The following is a 16,932-nucleotide window of genomic DNA, read 5'->3' as shown; positions in this document are numbered from 1 at the left end:
ACATTAGGTGATCACATAAATGTTGTTTTAATGTAGCAGCATACAGTAGAAGAGCTGCATGTAACCTGGTGAAAATCGCAATTAAAGGTGAATTTCTATTTTTGAAATTGCAATTAGTGTCTGTGTATAAATAGTCAATGTGTTTGTTAGCTCTCAAGTGAATGCACTGGTCAGGCTAGATACTGAGCCATGGAGACCAGAAAATAACTGTCAAAAGACCTGCATAACTGGGTCATGGAACTTTATAAAGATGGAAAAGGATATAAAAATGAAAATGCCAGTCAGTACTGTTAAATCAATTAAGAATTTGAAAATTCAGGGATCTCTTGATACCAAGCCAAGGTCAGGTAGACCAAGAAAGATTTCAGCCAAAACTGCCAGAACAATTGTTCGGGATACAAAGAAAAACCCACAGGTAATCTCAGGAGAAATATGGGCTGCTCTGAAAAAAGACGGTCTGGTTGTTTCAAGTAGCACAATACGACAATACTTGATCATGGTCGAGCTGCCCAGAAAGAAGCCTTTACTGAGCCAATGCCACAGAGAAGCCCAGTTACAATATGCCCAACAACACCTTAACAAGCCTCACAGCTTCTGGCACACTGTCATTTGGAGTGACGAGACCAAAATGGAGCTTTATGGTCACAACCATACGCCTATGTTTGGAGAGGGGTCAACAAGGCCTATAGTGAACAGAATACCACCCCCACTGTGAAGCATGGTGATTGTTCAATGCTGTTTTGGGGGTGTGGGAGCTCAAAAGGCATGGGGAATCGTGTGAAAATGTATGGCAAGATGAATGCAGCATGTGCTGGCTGACAGAAAATACTTGCAGACTATTTGCATTCTTGGACTTGGACTTTCCAGCATGACAATGACCCTAAGCACAAGGCCAAGTTGACCCTCCAGTGGTTATAGCAGAAGAAGATGAAGGTTCTTGAGTGGCCATCTCAGTCTCCTGACCTTAATATCATTGAGCCTCTCTGGGGAGATCTCAAATGTGCAGTTCATGCAAGATGACCAAAGACTTTGCATGACCTGGAGACATTTTGCCAAGACGAATGGGCAGCTATACCACCTGCAAGAATTCGGGGCCTCATAGACAACTATTACAAAAGACTGCACACTGTCATTGATGCTAAAGGGAGCAATACACAGTATTAAGAACCAAGGGTAAGCAGACTTTTGAACAGGGGTAAGTTAATTTATTTCCTTTGTTGCCATGTTTTGTTTTATGATTGTACCATTCTGTTATGACCTACAGTTGAATGCGAATCCCATAAGAAATATAAGACGTGTTTTTCCTGCTAACTCATGTTTTCTGTGCAAATGGAACATAGATTACCAATTCTCCAAGGGGTATGCAAACTTTTGAGCACAACTGTAACTGTCCAATGCTTGTAGGTATCTATGATATTAAACGGTTTCTTCTCAAGACTGGTGACTGGCCAGCACAAACTCTTCAGGAGGATGCATTTTTCACACAACCTCCCTCATCATTAAATAATCACAAATAATACTTGCCGTAACCACCCAATGTTTATAAACGTGGACATTGACTTCATGGTTTTGTTGAACAGTCAATACCACACAGGGCTACGAGCTATGCACCGCCAAACACTGGCCATCGTGCTGTGTGCTATGAAAAAGACATATCTGATTCCATACAATTCAATAACCATTATATGACATTTCAAAGGTTCTGGGGCAACCATATGAGCCATATGAGGAGGAACCTTTTCAGTGTAGAGATAAAACAAAGGAACACACACCAGAGTTTATAAGCCTGTTCTAGCAAGGTATCATGTAACTGATATTAATCAGAATCCTATTATTTCAGTTAATATAAAAAATAACCCATGTCATTTTAAGCCCTGGTTTTATGAGATATTGACAGAGTGCATGGTGAAAATATTGTAAAAAAAATAAAAAGGGGGGGGGTAGGGTACATTTTTTTAAATGTCACTTTTGCATTATTCCCCTGTGCCCAATAAACTGGACATAAACAACACAAAACCAATGTAGTGATGGGTTGTTCTCAAACAAGGTGCTGTTTTGGTGAACTTTGGGAACGGAATCTGTAAAATAAGCTGTTCATTTGCATCCTTTTGTACTTGTACAATACAACTGTTATCTGCAGATCATAAGAATTAGGGAATAACATTGGGTTAGCAAAGCAGCCCGAATAATACCAAGTCCTTTTAGGATAATGTCCAACAACATATAATATCCAACAACATTTTTAACACTTCTGGCTAGTCTATCAATTCAGTGACAACTGATAACACAAATATGTAAATCTGGTTACACGGATGAATTCACCTGTCTTCATACATGTTTTAGGCATTGCAGCCTTTTAAAAGCTACCTTTCCGAGAGTGCCAACTGACATAGAAAAATAAATGATTCAATTGCTGGCTACTTGTCTGTTATGGCCTGCAAGTCCTATTTCACTGGCTTGCAAAGTGATGCATAATCCCTGATGGAATCTAGCCAGAGTGAGTATATCCAACATTTGGAATTATCTTCACCAGTGAGCAGTATTCAAATTGACTGCCAGCTTTGGGAAGACAAAATTAAGAGACTAGCTTTAACATCTATACTGAAACAACCATTTCAGTAATGGATGCAATAGACCAGATAAAAGAAACTGTAGAAATATTGAGTATTATAATATGAAGTATTCAATCTACATACAAAAAAAAGTTTGAAACAAACAATTATAAAAATAAACATCCAAGAGAGCCTGTCAGCACAGGAAATATTATGATAGTGGTTTTGGTTAAACTCATTTAACTTTTTCAAGATGGAAAAACCATGGATCATTTTTTTTTTTTTTTTTTTTTGAGTTTTAGGTCATATGTAGTTATCCCCAAAAAGGTGGACACTCTCTTTTGACTGGTAGTAAAAATCTTTACATTTTTATTTAATTCATAATACAAAACTTTAAATGTTGTTTTTACACTGGTATTAAGAGCTTGAGGAAGAACAATTTAAGAACCTTTCTTTTTATGGAGTACATGCTCTAAGCATCATGAACATTTATTTATTTTATTGTGGACCCCTGTAGCAAACCATGTAAAACACAGGGAAAAAACATGCTACCCTCCCCTGTGAATAACGAAAAACAAAACCCTCCAAAAGCTAGAGACAAAGATTGAATATCCTCCCCTATCATTGTACCAGCCAACCCCCATACATTTTCAAGTGTTTTTTAGTAATGGATAGATCAGGGATAGAGGATAAAGGAGCAACACAGAAACCTGAAATTGACAACTAAGACTGAAGAACAGGGTCTGTTTATACCAAAAAACATCATCAAAGATACACATCATCCTCATCATCTTTTTCAGAAGGGGCCATTGATAATCAAGCACAATTTAACCCTTTTATCCATGAATAGAAGCTCACACACCTCCCCACCTGTTCTATTGTAGGATATCCTCCTGATGAGTTCACAAAGATCAGAGACAGAGTGGGGAGTAGATCACCCTAGACCCATATGTACAGGATGTTTCCGAAGAATTCTTCATGTTTTTTATATTAAGCAGTGTCCACTGCCAGTCTTGCCAAACCACAGACATTGGCCCTTTAGTTTTCTATTTACACAGTCTTAGACATAGAACCTTTACTTGTCTATTTACACAGTCTTAGACATAGAACCTTTACTTGTCTATTTACACAGTCTTAGACATAGAACCTTTACTTGTCTATTTACACAGTCTTAGACATAGAACCTTTACTTGTCTATTTACACAGTCTTAGACATTGGCCCTTTAGTTGTCTATTTACACAGTCTTAGACATAGACCCTTTAGTGGTCTCTGTACACAGTCTTAGACATTGGCCCTTTAGTGGTCTCTATACACAGTCTTAGACATAGACCCTTTAGTTGTCTATTTACACAGTCTTAGACATACACCTTTAGCGGTCTATTTACACAGTCTTGAACATACACCTTTAGCGGTCTATTTACGCAGCCATAGACATAGGCCATTTTAGCTGTCCCTCCATATTATTGCTAAAAAAAGCCCTGGCTGATTGTGTGTCAGTGAGTGATTCATCTTTCAGAGAAGTAAGTCTTAGCCTCTAACAAGCTGTCAGTTAGACTGTGTTAAAGAAGACACAAGGGTTATCTACACTCTAATTAGACACAGACTGACAGGTTATCAGTTATCCTCAAGTGTTATATGGAAAGAAAAGGGAAGGAAGAAACTCAACTTTCCGTGCAACTTTTTTTTCTTCTAAACGTTCAGTAGCCAGAATCTGAAGTAAAGGAACTTTGTGTTTGTTTAAGGTGTTTGAAGACTGATAAATAAAACCTCTGTTCATGCAAGATATAATGTACAGGAGACATGCATATTCCCAAAGCCACTGTTTGTGGAAGAAGGACAAGTAAATGGAATAAGCATACTTATTTGCGGTCTTGGTCCTAATAAAACTAATAACATTTCCAAATGCAGTAAGTAAATTGTTCTTTGATCTGTATTTCAACGCATTTCACCAGGATATCCATCAGGGAAGGAAAAAACTGCTGATGCAGTTTCCACTGTCAAGTTCATACTTGTATGATTAAATATTACCATGTATGATCACTTCAAAAAACTATTAATCTGAATTTAGTTGTCTAACTAATCTGAAGTTAGCACAAAGCAGCACCACCATGCCAAAGCAGCACCACAATACCAGAGATTAAGTCTTTTAGAATTTGGAAAAATGGTTGTCCATTTATTAATATGTCTGCCAATAAGAACATCTTTGAAAGAAATCCAATGGCTCAATCTTAAAAGCACAGCCATGTCGGTACAGCAAGGAGGGTTGGTGAAATGAAACAAAACATGAATCCATTCTTTTTTTTCAGACCTTGCTCGCTCTTCAGTACACATTCTGACCTATGTGATTTAGCACACAAATTCCATTCCTGCACTCCGTCTGACTATGTATGAAACAAATCTCATCTGAACAAGAAATCTATTTGACTTTAATCAGATCGTAAAATATTTTGACACAGCTACAAAATCTCCTTTGTGCTTTGAGCATACTTCAAATGGGATTCATGGGGGTTACGTGAGTAATGGCTACCTTCTTGTCGCCCTACCATACAGGCCAGATTTGTATAGGGATTGTGATATTATTGGCACATGCACACTTTTGGCCTCCTGGTTGTCTCCATGATCAGTCTCCTACTTCCTCAGTCAGTTTGTTTGGAGGGACTGCCTGATCTTGGCAGAGTCTTGGTTCTTCCATACAACTTAAACATCTAAATGATCATCTTAACCATGCGCCAGTGATATTCATGGTCTTAGAATTTTTTCACAGCCCTGTCTCTTAGTCCTTTTGAAAACTCCTTCCTAGCAGAGTGAACCTGGAGAAACTGCTGATTTTATGATAATTACGGGCATATCTGAACTATGAACTGGAGGAGCAGGGCAGAGAAACAACTCTCTGATAGAGAGGCAGGGGAGAGAGAAGATTGGTAGTGTGTAATAGTTGAGAGAGTGTTAGGCGAGGTAGGGGTCTTTACCTTTAAGCTGAGGTAAAAAAGAAATGTATAAATAAAAATATATCGATTAATTGTTCTGGGGAATTTGCTGTAGTGACTCAGTAGGCTATAGTCTATAGACACCAAATTAAGCTATAGTCTCTAATCACAAATGTAATTCCAATCAATAAATCCCTGTTTCTGAAAAGCATCATCATCTCTTTATGTTGGTTGTATCTTGTATCTATCATCACATCTAGACAGGGTGCTGATTTACAGATCTTCACTCCTTACCACTCGGACATATCAGCTGTGTTGTGTCTCAAGTGTGCCCTGTTAAATCTGAGTACCAGGCTAGGCGTTGCCACGTGAGTGAGATTGTGCGTGTGTGTGTGTGTGCATGCATATGCATGTGTGTCTATATTGTATGTGTGCGAGGGAGTGCTACTGTCTGTACTATAAATACAGGGTGTTGATGGCAGGTGTTAAAGCTTCACATCTCTTGGTGGAGAGGGGGAGAGATGGAAAGGAGAAGGAAAGAGTGATGAGAGCCAGAGAAGATGGAAGAACAGGAGAGGAAAGGGATTAGATGAGTTTGAGGAGGGATGGGGATGAATTAGGGACAAAGTGAAGATAAAGGAGGACAAACCGCTTTAGTCCCATGATGAGGCCTTCCTGAAGCCCTCCACTCAGCTTAATTCATTTCTGAAGGACAAGATTACCAAAAAATAAACTCTTTCCTATTGGATCAATCCCCATCTTCCACCCATCCCCCGGTCAACTTTGTATTCGTCACCCTTGAAACCAACTCTCCACATTTGCCCCAAGTGACTCCGACTATACTGCATCTCCAAATTCATAATGTCAACCAATACCACTATTTACTCCCTGGATCCCCATTCCACCGTTCTCATTAAATTAAGTCTGCCGCTCCGTCCATACATCACATGCATTATCAAATTCTCCCACTGAACTGTGCCTTACATCTACAAAACTGCTGCAGTCACCCCCATCTTAAAGGATCCTGAACTAATCACCACCATCTTCAATAAGATTTTGCCCCGTCTCCAACCTTCTGTTCCATGCCAAGACCCTGGAAAGGAATGTTTCTTCACAACTAAAAACTCATAGGCTTACCAACAAGCTATAGTATGTGAGCCTCTCCAGTCAGGTTTCCAACACTTCCCTTGTTGGGAAAGAGCACTGCTCATAGTTGTCAAATGGCTTCCTCTCATCTCCTGATGCTGGTGCCCTCAATTTTCTGATTCTCCCTGAACTGAGTACTGCTTTTGACACATTGAGCAATCAGTTTGTCCTCGCCAGGCTTAGCGGTCGGGGTGTTGTCATGGAATTTCTTGAACTGATGCATTCTTAATTCTCAAAATGTATAAAGGAGTTACTGATTAAAGTACTGATTCCCCATGTTTAAATAAAAAAAGGAATGAGAGGGGGATCTGGTGTCTGTTTATGGTCATCATTGAATGATATCAGTAGATCATTGGGTCCTCCGTTAATCCGTCAATCTGTTTATCTGTTTAAACCATCAGTGTGTCTGTTGTTTGTCCAGGTGGTGAGTGTCCCTTCTGAGTTGAAAAGGATTACCTAGAGTCTTTTTAGTACCCTGGGGTAAAGTGGCGGGACAGCCTGCCCTTTTGGGTAAAACCTAGGCACTGATGGAAGAAAGGGAACATGTATTGTTGACATACACTCACCTAAAGGATTATTAGGAACACCATACTAATACTGTGTTTGACCCCCTTTCGCCTTCAGAACTGCCTTAATTCTACGTGGCATTGATTCAACAAGGTGCTGAAAGCATTCTTTAGAAATGTTGACCCATATTGATAGGATAGCATCTTGCAGTTGATGGAGATTTGTGGGATGCACATCCAGGGCACGAAGCCCCCGTTCCACCACATCCCAAAGATGCTCTATTGGGTTGAGATCTGGTGGCTGTGGGGGCGATTTCAGTACAGTGAACTCATTGTCATGTTCAAGAAACCAATTTGAAATGATTCGAGCTTTGTGACATCGTGCATTATCCTGCTGGAAGTAGCCATCAGAGGATGGGTACATGGTGGTCATAAAGGGATGGACATGGTCAGAAACAATGCTCAGGTAGGCCGTGGCATTTAAACGATGCCCAACTGGCACTAAGGGGCCTAAAGTGTGCCAAGAAAACATCCCCCACACCATTGCACCACCACCACCAGCCTGCACAGTGGTAACAAGGCATGATGGATCCATGTCCTTATTCTGTTTACGCCAAATTCTGACTCTACCATCTGAATGTCTCAACAGAAATCGAGACTCATCAGACCAGGCAACATTCTTCCAGTCTTCAACTGTCCAATTTTGGTGAGCTCGTGCAAATTGTAGCCTCTTTTACCTATTTGTAGTGGAGATGAGTGGTACCCGGTGGGGTCTTCTGCTGTTGTAGCCCATCCGCCTCAAGGTTGTGCGTGTTGTGGCTTCACAAATGCTTTGCTGCATACCTCGGTTGTAATGAGTGGTTATTTCAGTCAAAGTTGCTCTTCTATCAGCTTGAATCAGTCAGCCCATTCTCCTCTGACCTCTAGCATCAACAAGGCATTTTCGCCCACAGGACTGCCGCATACTGGATGTTTTTCCCTTTTCACACCATTCTTTGTAAACCCTAGAAATGGTTGTGCGTGAAAATCTCAGTAACTAAGCAGATTGTGAAATACTCAGACTGGCACGTCTGGCACCAAGAACCATGCCACGCTCAAAATTGCTTAAATCACCTTTCTTTCCCATTCTGACATTCAGTTTGGAGTTCAGGAGATGGTCTTGACCAGGACCACACCCCTAAATGCATTGAAGCAACTGCCATGTGATTGGTTGATTAGATAATTGCATTAATGAGAAATTGAACAGGTGTTCTTAATAATCCTTTAGGTGAGTGTAGGACAGCTGTGCAGTATATTACCACACCCCTTTTTCTGTATTCATGGTTTTCCTGTATTATATTTTGAGACTCTCCACGGTTACTTTATGACTGTGTACTCTCTCCTTGCAAGTAATAAAGCTGTTGATTGTGCTATAGAGTTTTCCTCTGGCTTACCTACCATTTTCGTAAACCATTTGGATGTTTGAAATTGCCATCATAGTGCTGAGGACTCCGCACTCTCCTGACTGCATTCATATCCCAAACTGTACGCACTACATGTCAAATCCCACACCCCAGAATCTGCCACAGTTACACAAGGTGTTACTCTGGCCTCTATTGTGTGGCCCTTACTCTTTATCTAGATATTCTCCTTGGTCAGATCCTCTATCACGTCAACCTTGAATTCCACAGCCATGCTGATGAAACTCAGATTTACGTCAGCACTAAATCCCTCCAAAACCCTCCTCTTGATCGCATTGAAAAATGCCTCTGCAATAAAAACATGGATTCATTTGGATGTGCTTAAACTCAACAGTGTTAAAACAGGTCTATGTCAGTCAGGCTGTAGTTAGAGTGAACTACCTTATGAGGGATGACGACAGCAGATCCGCCGCTGATGCCAATGATGGGTAGAGCTGTCTGAGTTGACAGAAAGTCTAAGATCTGAGCCACCTCAGCAACCTTGGAAACAAAGTGTGCTTTTGTTAAGGCAACGCACAACATAGATTATATTTTGAACCTCCTCTGCCATTTCAAATACCATTTCTTACAATACTCCTAAAAACAGAGGTCAGTGTCTGAGGTAATCTTTCTCCTAAATCAATTGACTGACCTGAGGACCTGCTCCTGATCCCACATCGTCCTCAAAAACGACTCCATGCAGTTTCTCTGTCGCCATGGTTTCACATAGACGCGTCAACAGGGCGCGAGGGTTTGTGTCATTAACCAGAACCGTGATCGGGTTCACCTCTGAGGAGGGGTAGGGAAGGAAGGACACATTCAGAAGTGAGTACAGTTAAGAACACTTAACACTTATTTAAAAAAAACATGCTGTACTGTGCAGCAGCCAAACTGGTAAAGGTCCATACCTAGGGGAAGGTCAGCGAAGTTCTCTCTGCTCAAACGACCTCTGACCTCATTCTGGTAAACAGAGCCACTGAACACCACAGCCACATTAATAGAGGGATGGGGGGTGAGAGGGCGGGTGAGGAGGGGAAGAGGGGAGGAGAGGAGGAGCAGGAGGAGGATTAAAACAGGAGTACATGGCAGACTAGGGAGTGGTTGTCCTGTAGGAACTGCCATGTCAGCACCTCACTGCCTGGAGAGGAAGACAAGGAATAGGAAGCGGAGGGGAAGAGCTGCAGGTGGGATAGAGGTTTCAACGAGAAGAGACAGGGGGGTTGGAGAGGGAGAGAATGGAGAGCACTAGTCAGACGAGCAATAAGCTTTTGTATAGTGACAATTGATAATGCCTGATAATCCTTCAGTGCATTCAAGTTGCATTTTCTTATCTCTTAATTCTGTTCATTGCCATAACACACACACCGAATGAAACCACACACGCTTTGCTACATCACTGACAATCTGCTAGCTGGTGTGACAAGAAGCAGATACCTTGTCAACTGACAGGTGCAAAAACTGTCCTGTTTTCTGGGACACTGACATAGAAATATCTGTGTGTTTGTGTGGGTGTGTTTGCCTGCATCTGTGCATGTCTGTGTATCTTTCTTTGTACATGTGATCCTTTTCTCTGGGTTATGACTGTAATCACCTCTTCACCTTCACTCCTCGCTTTTTGACGCACATATAAGTACACAGCTGTGTGTGTACAGAACCTCTGACCTCCAACAAACATTAACACTAGTCATTTCTAGATGGTCTTCTAGATCATCTTCTAAAAATACAACGTCAGTAGTTACATTCATTCTCAATATGTACAGCAAGCTACCAGACAATCAAGTTCACCACACTTATGGAATTTCATTGGATGAGGATGTCCGTAAAATATGTATCAAAATCTAGAGGTACATGCAGATTTGGACTGTTGACGTTCTATGGGATTGGACAGGACACATGAGAGGACTGAATTCTGGCCCATGTTGTTCATGTTATTTAGTCAGATAACAACTTTACTCTGGGCCTTTTAGACACAGTGTACAGTAACTAGTGCAGAACAACTGCAGGGATATGAGTAAAATATATCACACAGCCTCAAAGGCAGGAGCATTCAAAGTCATGTTAAAGGACATAAAAAAATCACCAAAACAGAGGCTTGAAAGAGAGTTGAAAGGATACATCTGATGACAGTTCTATTCTTAGCACTTATGCAATTACATGCTTTAGTCCCATTCTTCATTTGCACACCAAAACAACCACTGTGTATTATTCTATGAAGCCATTGGGCCATTTGGTCTGCTTTAGAACAAAGAGATTGGAGACAGGAGCTGTAAGATGTTAGATATGAGGTGATTAGGAAGGCCTTACCGAGTACCAGAGATCAAATAGATAGATTAACCAGCGGTGACTACATAGACACACCACGCCAACGGCACATCTGGCAAAGGACAGTGTGTGTATGTGTGTGTATGTATGTGTGTGTTTGTCGGAGTGGGTGGGTGTGTTGAAAGAGGGGGGCTTGTGCATCTAGGTTAACAAGCACAAAGGCTTTGTCTGTCCAGTTTTTGATAGACACTGTTAAATCCCACAAACAACAATTAATGCATTCAACATACACATATTGCAAATGTGTGTGCATGCTTGCGTGTGAAAAATGTAGTGTGTGCCGATGCCAGTTTGTGAGGTGAACAATGTGGTGGTCAGTATACAAGACACAGTGTTATTATTTTTATTTAGCAAATACAGTATTATGAACATTTCATATTTACAGTCACATGATCTGAACTAGAAACAACCTGCGGCCAAATAGATATCAGATAGAGAGACAGTTAGATCACTGAAGTAGGATGGATGGCAAAAGAGGCAGTCAAAGAGAATGGTTGAGAAAAAGTAAACTGAAAAAAGGGTGTGGGTCATTTAGAGGAGATGACTGGAAAGCAGACATTCTGGTTTCAGATAACACTATTATCTGTATACTCCGAGCTAGGTGGTGATGGACACTACAGATTAACAACAGTGTTAGCTTGTGATTCTTTTGCAGAATAATGATCATGCTTTCTCACAACTGAGAGTCAGTGGGAAAGTGGGATTAGGAAAATAGCAGGATATGAGCATGTCTAGAGACAGACAATAGGCAGTGTAAGCTCACTATGTAGACCTTAGTTGCAGTCCTGTCCAAAATGATGGCCGTCCATTATTGAGATTGAGAACAAAAACTATATGGAATTAGAAGATACATTGTATGATAAAAAAAGTAGGAATTGTTCTGTTCATACATATACGACCCTCATAGAAAGATATTTGGTTGAACAAGTAATAAAAAATCTCAAAAAGGTAGTGGTTGAATGGCACTCCTGCTTTTAAAACTGAGCCGTTTTCTTAAATACTTCATGATTTAGAAAGAGATCTTAGAACATTCCCCATACAGAATCTTTCCAGATCCATGGTATCCATTGTTTACCGTGAAGAGCCTCTCTACTCACTACGAAACATGTTTTCATTGCTGATCAAGGCCAGAGACTAAGATAACTATGGTACAGTGTTGGGCATTTTGCATGAGTGCCGGACTTGAACTTCAATCCATGTTTCATTCTTCTCCCTCACACATCAGGTCATGGCACTGCCCAGGGGCTCCAAGTGTCTGTCCCCTGTGCTACCCAAAGTGGTTATGTTTATAAGAGTTTGGTCAGTGAGATCAGCACACACACTGTGTAAAATATACATATTCAGTGCCTCCCAGAATTATTGGTATTAGCAAACAAAGCTATGAAAAAAATTTGCATTTTTGATTATCAGCTTAATCTAAATATTTGTGAAATCCAAGTAAAGATATCAAGATAATCAAGATATAAAAAAAATGATCAGGGAAATGTGGTTCATGGTTATTGGCACCCCTGAATTCATATGATCCAAATCTAATTGAAATATGTTCACACTTTGATATACATAATTTTTTTAATATATTTTATGTGCATTTTAGTCATTAGGATTTTAAAATCCTAATGAGTCATACAAGTCATACCAGACTTCTTAAAAATTGGTAGAAATATGAGTTGACCCAACACGGTCAGAAAAAACACAAATGTAATAACACAAGAGGTTGCTGACCATTATTAATTTGGATAGAGCTGTAAAAATAAAGTAGCTAGAATCCTAGAAATACACATCTCCACTATTAGTGCAATAATCAGGGTGTTTAAGTCAACTGGAGATGTGATGAATCTGCCGGGAAAAGTTAATTTTGCCCACACACAGTGAGGAAAATGTTCTGAGAGGTAAAATATTTATCCATACTGAAGAATTCCAGAAGCTGGTTAAATATTGGGATCACCAAGTGTAAACTACAAAACAAAAATTAGATGTCCATCCATTGCAACAAGCTGTGGAAGCCTTGACTCTCAACCTAAGCCTAGAATGTTCAGAAACATAATTGAAACTTTAATTGGATGTGGGTTCTATGGTGCCTGCTCTCTCTTCTGTAAAGACAGGTTGAGTTGACATGTGATGTTGTGGGTCTGTTTTGCTTTCCAAGGCCCTGGAAATGTAGTTAGGATTCTCTATCTCTATCAAGTACCAGGAGATTCTAGAACATAATCTTTGTTAAATCTTCAAGGACAATGACCCAAGTATTCATCCAGATCCTCCAAAAATTACCACAGAATCAAGCTTTTGCAATAGTGACCCCAGTCCCCTGACATAAGTCTCATTGAAAAGCTGTTAGGTGAGCCTGAGAGGAAAGTCACGAATGAGGACAGAAGGATCTGGACTGCCAATAATTGTGACTGATTTGTAAGGAGAATATATTTATTGGTTAACTACTTCTTTTATATTTTCACAATTTTAACTCAGTTAAAGGTTGGATTTCTTTCATATTTTCAGTGTATATTTAAAGTGATCTAAAAACAATAAACCATTTGCATTAAACCATTTTATTGTGAGACATTTATTGATTTTGTTATGCAGTCTTTTGCAAGCACTGAATGCCCAGAGTATTCAGATGTCTGGCACTGTGTATTACTTCTCATTGGTTCATTAGAAAATAGTGATTTTGAGTATTTGTATTTCTACAGTATACAGCAGAAAATGTTTGGCATTTCAGTCAATGTGAACCCAATTGCAAACCAATGGTTTTAATTTAGCATACATTTTCATAAACTGTTGAATAATTTTGAGGACCTTGAAATATTCTTTGTTTTAGTACTTTGATTTGATTTTTCATTTCATTTATTCATTTGTATTTCCTTTTTGAAATACAATGCAGTAGACAAAAATAGGGAATACAGATTGTGGAAAACATAATAATGGTCAGAGTTCCTGTCAATGTAATTTGGCATTTTCTCATGAAAAAGATAATATGTGGAATCAACATACAGTGATAAGGCAATCCTATCACTGCTGTTTGACTTAAAACAATACCATTTTGTTGAATAAACTCACAATCCTTTCATAGCTGGTTTCATTACAATATGTTTTATCAACTTCAATGCTTGCTTGCAAAGTAATACGTAATTTATATTGGGATTCTGCTAAGATTTCCAATATCCAGCAACTGACCACGACCTGCATTCAGAATGACTGCTGGAAGGATTTGGATTATTCAGACTACCTAAATCATATAAACTGGAACAGCAATCTCCATAACGGGTGGAATAAATCCAACTACAAACAGATTGGATTCATTTACAAAAATGAACCAGTATGTTATGTTTGTGTAGTAAATGATTAATCAACCAACTCATGCATATTGCCCTCCACAATTATTGGAACCTTGGTAAGATTAGCGATAAAGGCTTTAGATTTTTTTTTATTGTTGTTTTAAGCTTGATCTTACACTTAAAATATAAGAGGAATCTAATATTTGGTTACGGTAAAAACAATACAAGAAAAAACAAATTCATAATTAAGAAATCTAGATTTTTCTAAAAAAACTATTACAATTATTGGCACCTCTAGAAATTGTTATGACCCAAAGCCAGTAGAAATGTCTAGTCATTGATATAAATATTAAGTTAATAAGAGTAATTAGGAACTTTTAAGTGGTCATCCATCCCTTCCTGTTTCACTGAGGTATACATTTGAAAAAATATTGTTGACCTTAGGCAATGGCTGTTTTGCATCTTTACCAATCCAAACTTTTGGACAAAAGTTTAAATGCCAAAAAACTGTTGTTGAAATTTAGACTACAAAGGAGGTTTAAGAGTCACAACTAATTTGGCAATTTCTGTATAATCAGAAGACTTGCTAAATATATGCCAGAGCAAATGCTGAAACAGATCTCTCAAGTTATCATCATTAGTCAATCCATAGTCAAATGAACTACTGTTATGTCATCTGGGGTAATGCAAATATTGGTGAGCTAAAGAGGTTGCAGATTGCAAACCATAAGGCAGCCAAAATGGTCCTGGAATATGGTTGTGAGAAGTCCTCCATAGAATTAAATATTACAATCAAATGGCCAACTGTCAAGCAAATGCTAGAAAATAGTATATTAATCTTTTTTCATATAATTCAACACAGTGAAAAATGTACATGATCAACTGGATGTGGTCAAAGACCATAACATGCCATAACACACAGAACCTATGCCACCTATAGACCCACAAAATTAAAATACATTTAAAGGAAAAGATGAATCTTTGTTTTACGGCAGCAAGGATATTTAAAAGAAAGTAAAACAAACAAATAGTTATTTTATGCCTTAATTTACAAAGTTTGATTAATTCCTGAAATGTTTTGAACAATTAAGATATTATCATTTAATATGTCAGCATAGTCCTGTATATCGTGTTGTATATTGGTGTGTTTGGGGAAGGAACAAGCTGCCAAAGTTTGCTCAACAGTGGGGCATATTGGTGACCAGGTATACAGTGTTGAAGTTCTGCAGGTTTTTTCAAATGCAGTTTTCTTCAGGCAAAATTTGTTGATGTAACAAGCATTCACACATTAGATAGATGTTTTATCCCTCTAACGTCCAGATAACTCTCAAGTAAAACCGATGTAGAAATGTATAAAGACAGATTTTTTTACAGTGGTTTCCCACATGAGGTCACGGATTCTCCATAATCTCCGGCATGCTTACACGACAGAGGGAACAGCTGGCTCTTGACTACTTATTATGCCCTCCCTATTAGCCCCACCCATGGCCTGTCCAGAAAAGAAAATTGTCAGACGGCGTGCTGAATTCAAGAAAGTGCTTGAGTACAAATCTATTTAGCTTTTTTAAGCAAATGTCCTACAATTCTACACATTTCTTCATGATTCTTTTTGCCATTCCTAATGGGCTAATCATTAGCTATGTCCCAAACCAGATATTTGAATGATACCAAAATATTTCCATATATTTCCTACATATTAGGGTAATTTAGGGTAAAACTGTTGCAATACATTTGGGTAAAACTTTTCTCAGGGTAACAGACCCTCTTTACCGCTCAACACTTTGCCAAACTGCCACTACTCTTGATTATCTAAAATATTAATAGGTCTCATTTCAGTGTTTCAGGTAGAGTGTTTTTTACCCCAAGTTACCGTACTATTGACCTGTGTTACATCTTACTTTTCCCAGGACACACCAAGCAGAGTGTGAATATGCTTGTGCTGCTGATAACGATTAAGGTTTTAAAACCACACAGTTCGTGTATATTTTGGAATTGATTCATTTAAGTTCACACTGAAAGTGTTTTTCCATCCCAAAATTAACTTTTGTAAGTCTTTTTTACAATGTAATCTCTACAAAGCACTGCCAAGCACTCAACTGAAAGCCATCTGGTAAAAACAATAATCTCATCATAAAAATATTCTAATTTTGAAACCAATTATGTTAGAGTATTATTAGAGTACTATTATAACCAATGTCCATTCACACACACAGAAACAATCATACACACACTGGTAGTGGACATCTGTAATGCAGTGTTATTAAAATAAGATCTCCATCGTCATGGAGATTCTGTCCAGATGGCTGGAGGCTCAGTAATGAGGGATAAAGACCAGAGCCGCTTTTTCCTATATGCAGACTGTTTTTATTAGGAACATTGTCAGAGTCTTAACTTGAATTTGAAAAATATACACAAGGTGCAATTTAGAAATATGAAAATGCATCAACAGTTTTTCAATTATTATGATAGTCACTCAGTTAGCCCATGTTATCAAAAAAAGAACTCTCTAGTGCTGTGGATCTGGAAGAAATGTATTTGGACAGTGATAAAGTAAAAAAAAGGCTCTATATTCCAGTCCTGTTCACTACACCATGGTCCTATTTTAGGGCACCAAATAATTTGCAATAATTCAATGTTTTTCTTTTAAATAAAGCATGCCATATATTTTATTTACTGAATTATCTATGTAAAAAAGTATTTTCCGTACATATAAGCATAATTTGTAGCCACCCCCTCACAGTCTCAGGTCACCTTTCACCATGGCTTGAAC

At 38.8% G+C, this 16,932-nt stretch overlaps 1 protein-coding gene across 1 annotated transcript in view; it reads right to left on the bottom strand.

Moving 5' to 3' along the window:
• LOC105026579 (glutamate receptor ionotropic, NMDA 2C) overlaps positions 1-16,932 on the bottom strand; it is a 61,248-nt gene that overhangs the window by 34,871 nt on the left and 9,445 nt on the right. The window contains exons 4-6 of the mRNA XM_034292062.1: positions 9,480-9,749; positions 9,224-9,360; positions 8,974-9,072 (exon numbers count right to left, since the gene is read on the bottom strand). Coding sequence (XP_034147953.1) covers positions 8,974-9,072; positions 9,224-9,360; positions 9,480-9,693 — 450 coding nt within the window. The 5' untranslated portion in view covers positions 9,694-9,749. The remainder of the gene's footprint in view (positions 1-8,973; positions 9,073-9,223; positions 9,361-9,479; positions 9,750-16,932) is intronic.

Source organism: Esox lucius, chromosome 5 (genome assembly GCF_011004845.1).
Source record: "Esox lucius isolate fEsoLuc1 chromosome 5, fEsoLuc1.pri, whole genome shotgun sequence".
Lineage (NCBI taxonomy): Eukaryota > Metazoa > Chordata > Actinopteri > Esociformes > Esocidae > Esox > Esox lucius.
The sequence above is the reverse complement of the archived record's forward strand: the minus strand, read 5'-3'. Positions and strand labels throughout refer to the sequence as shown.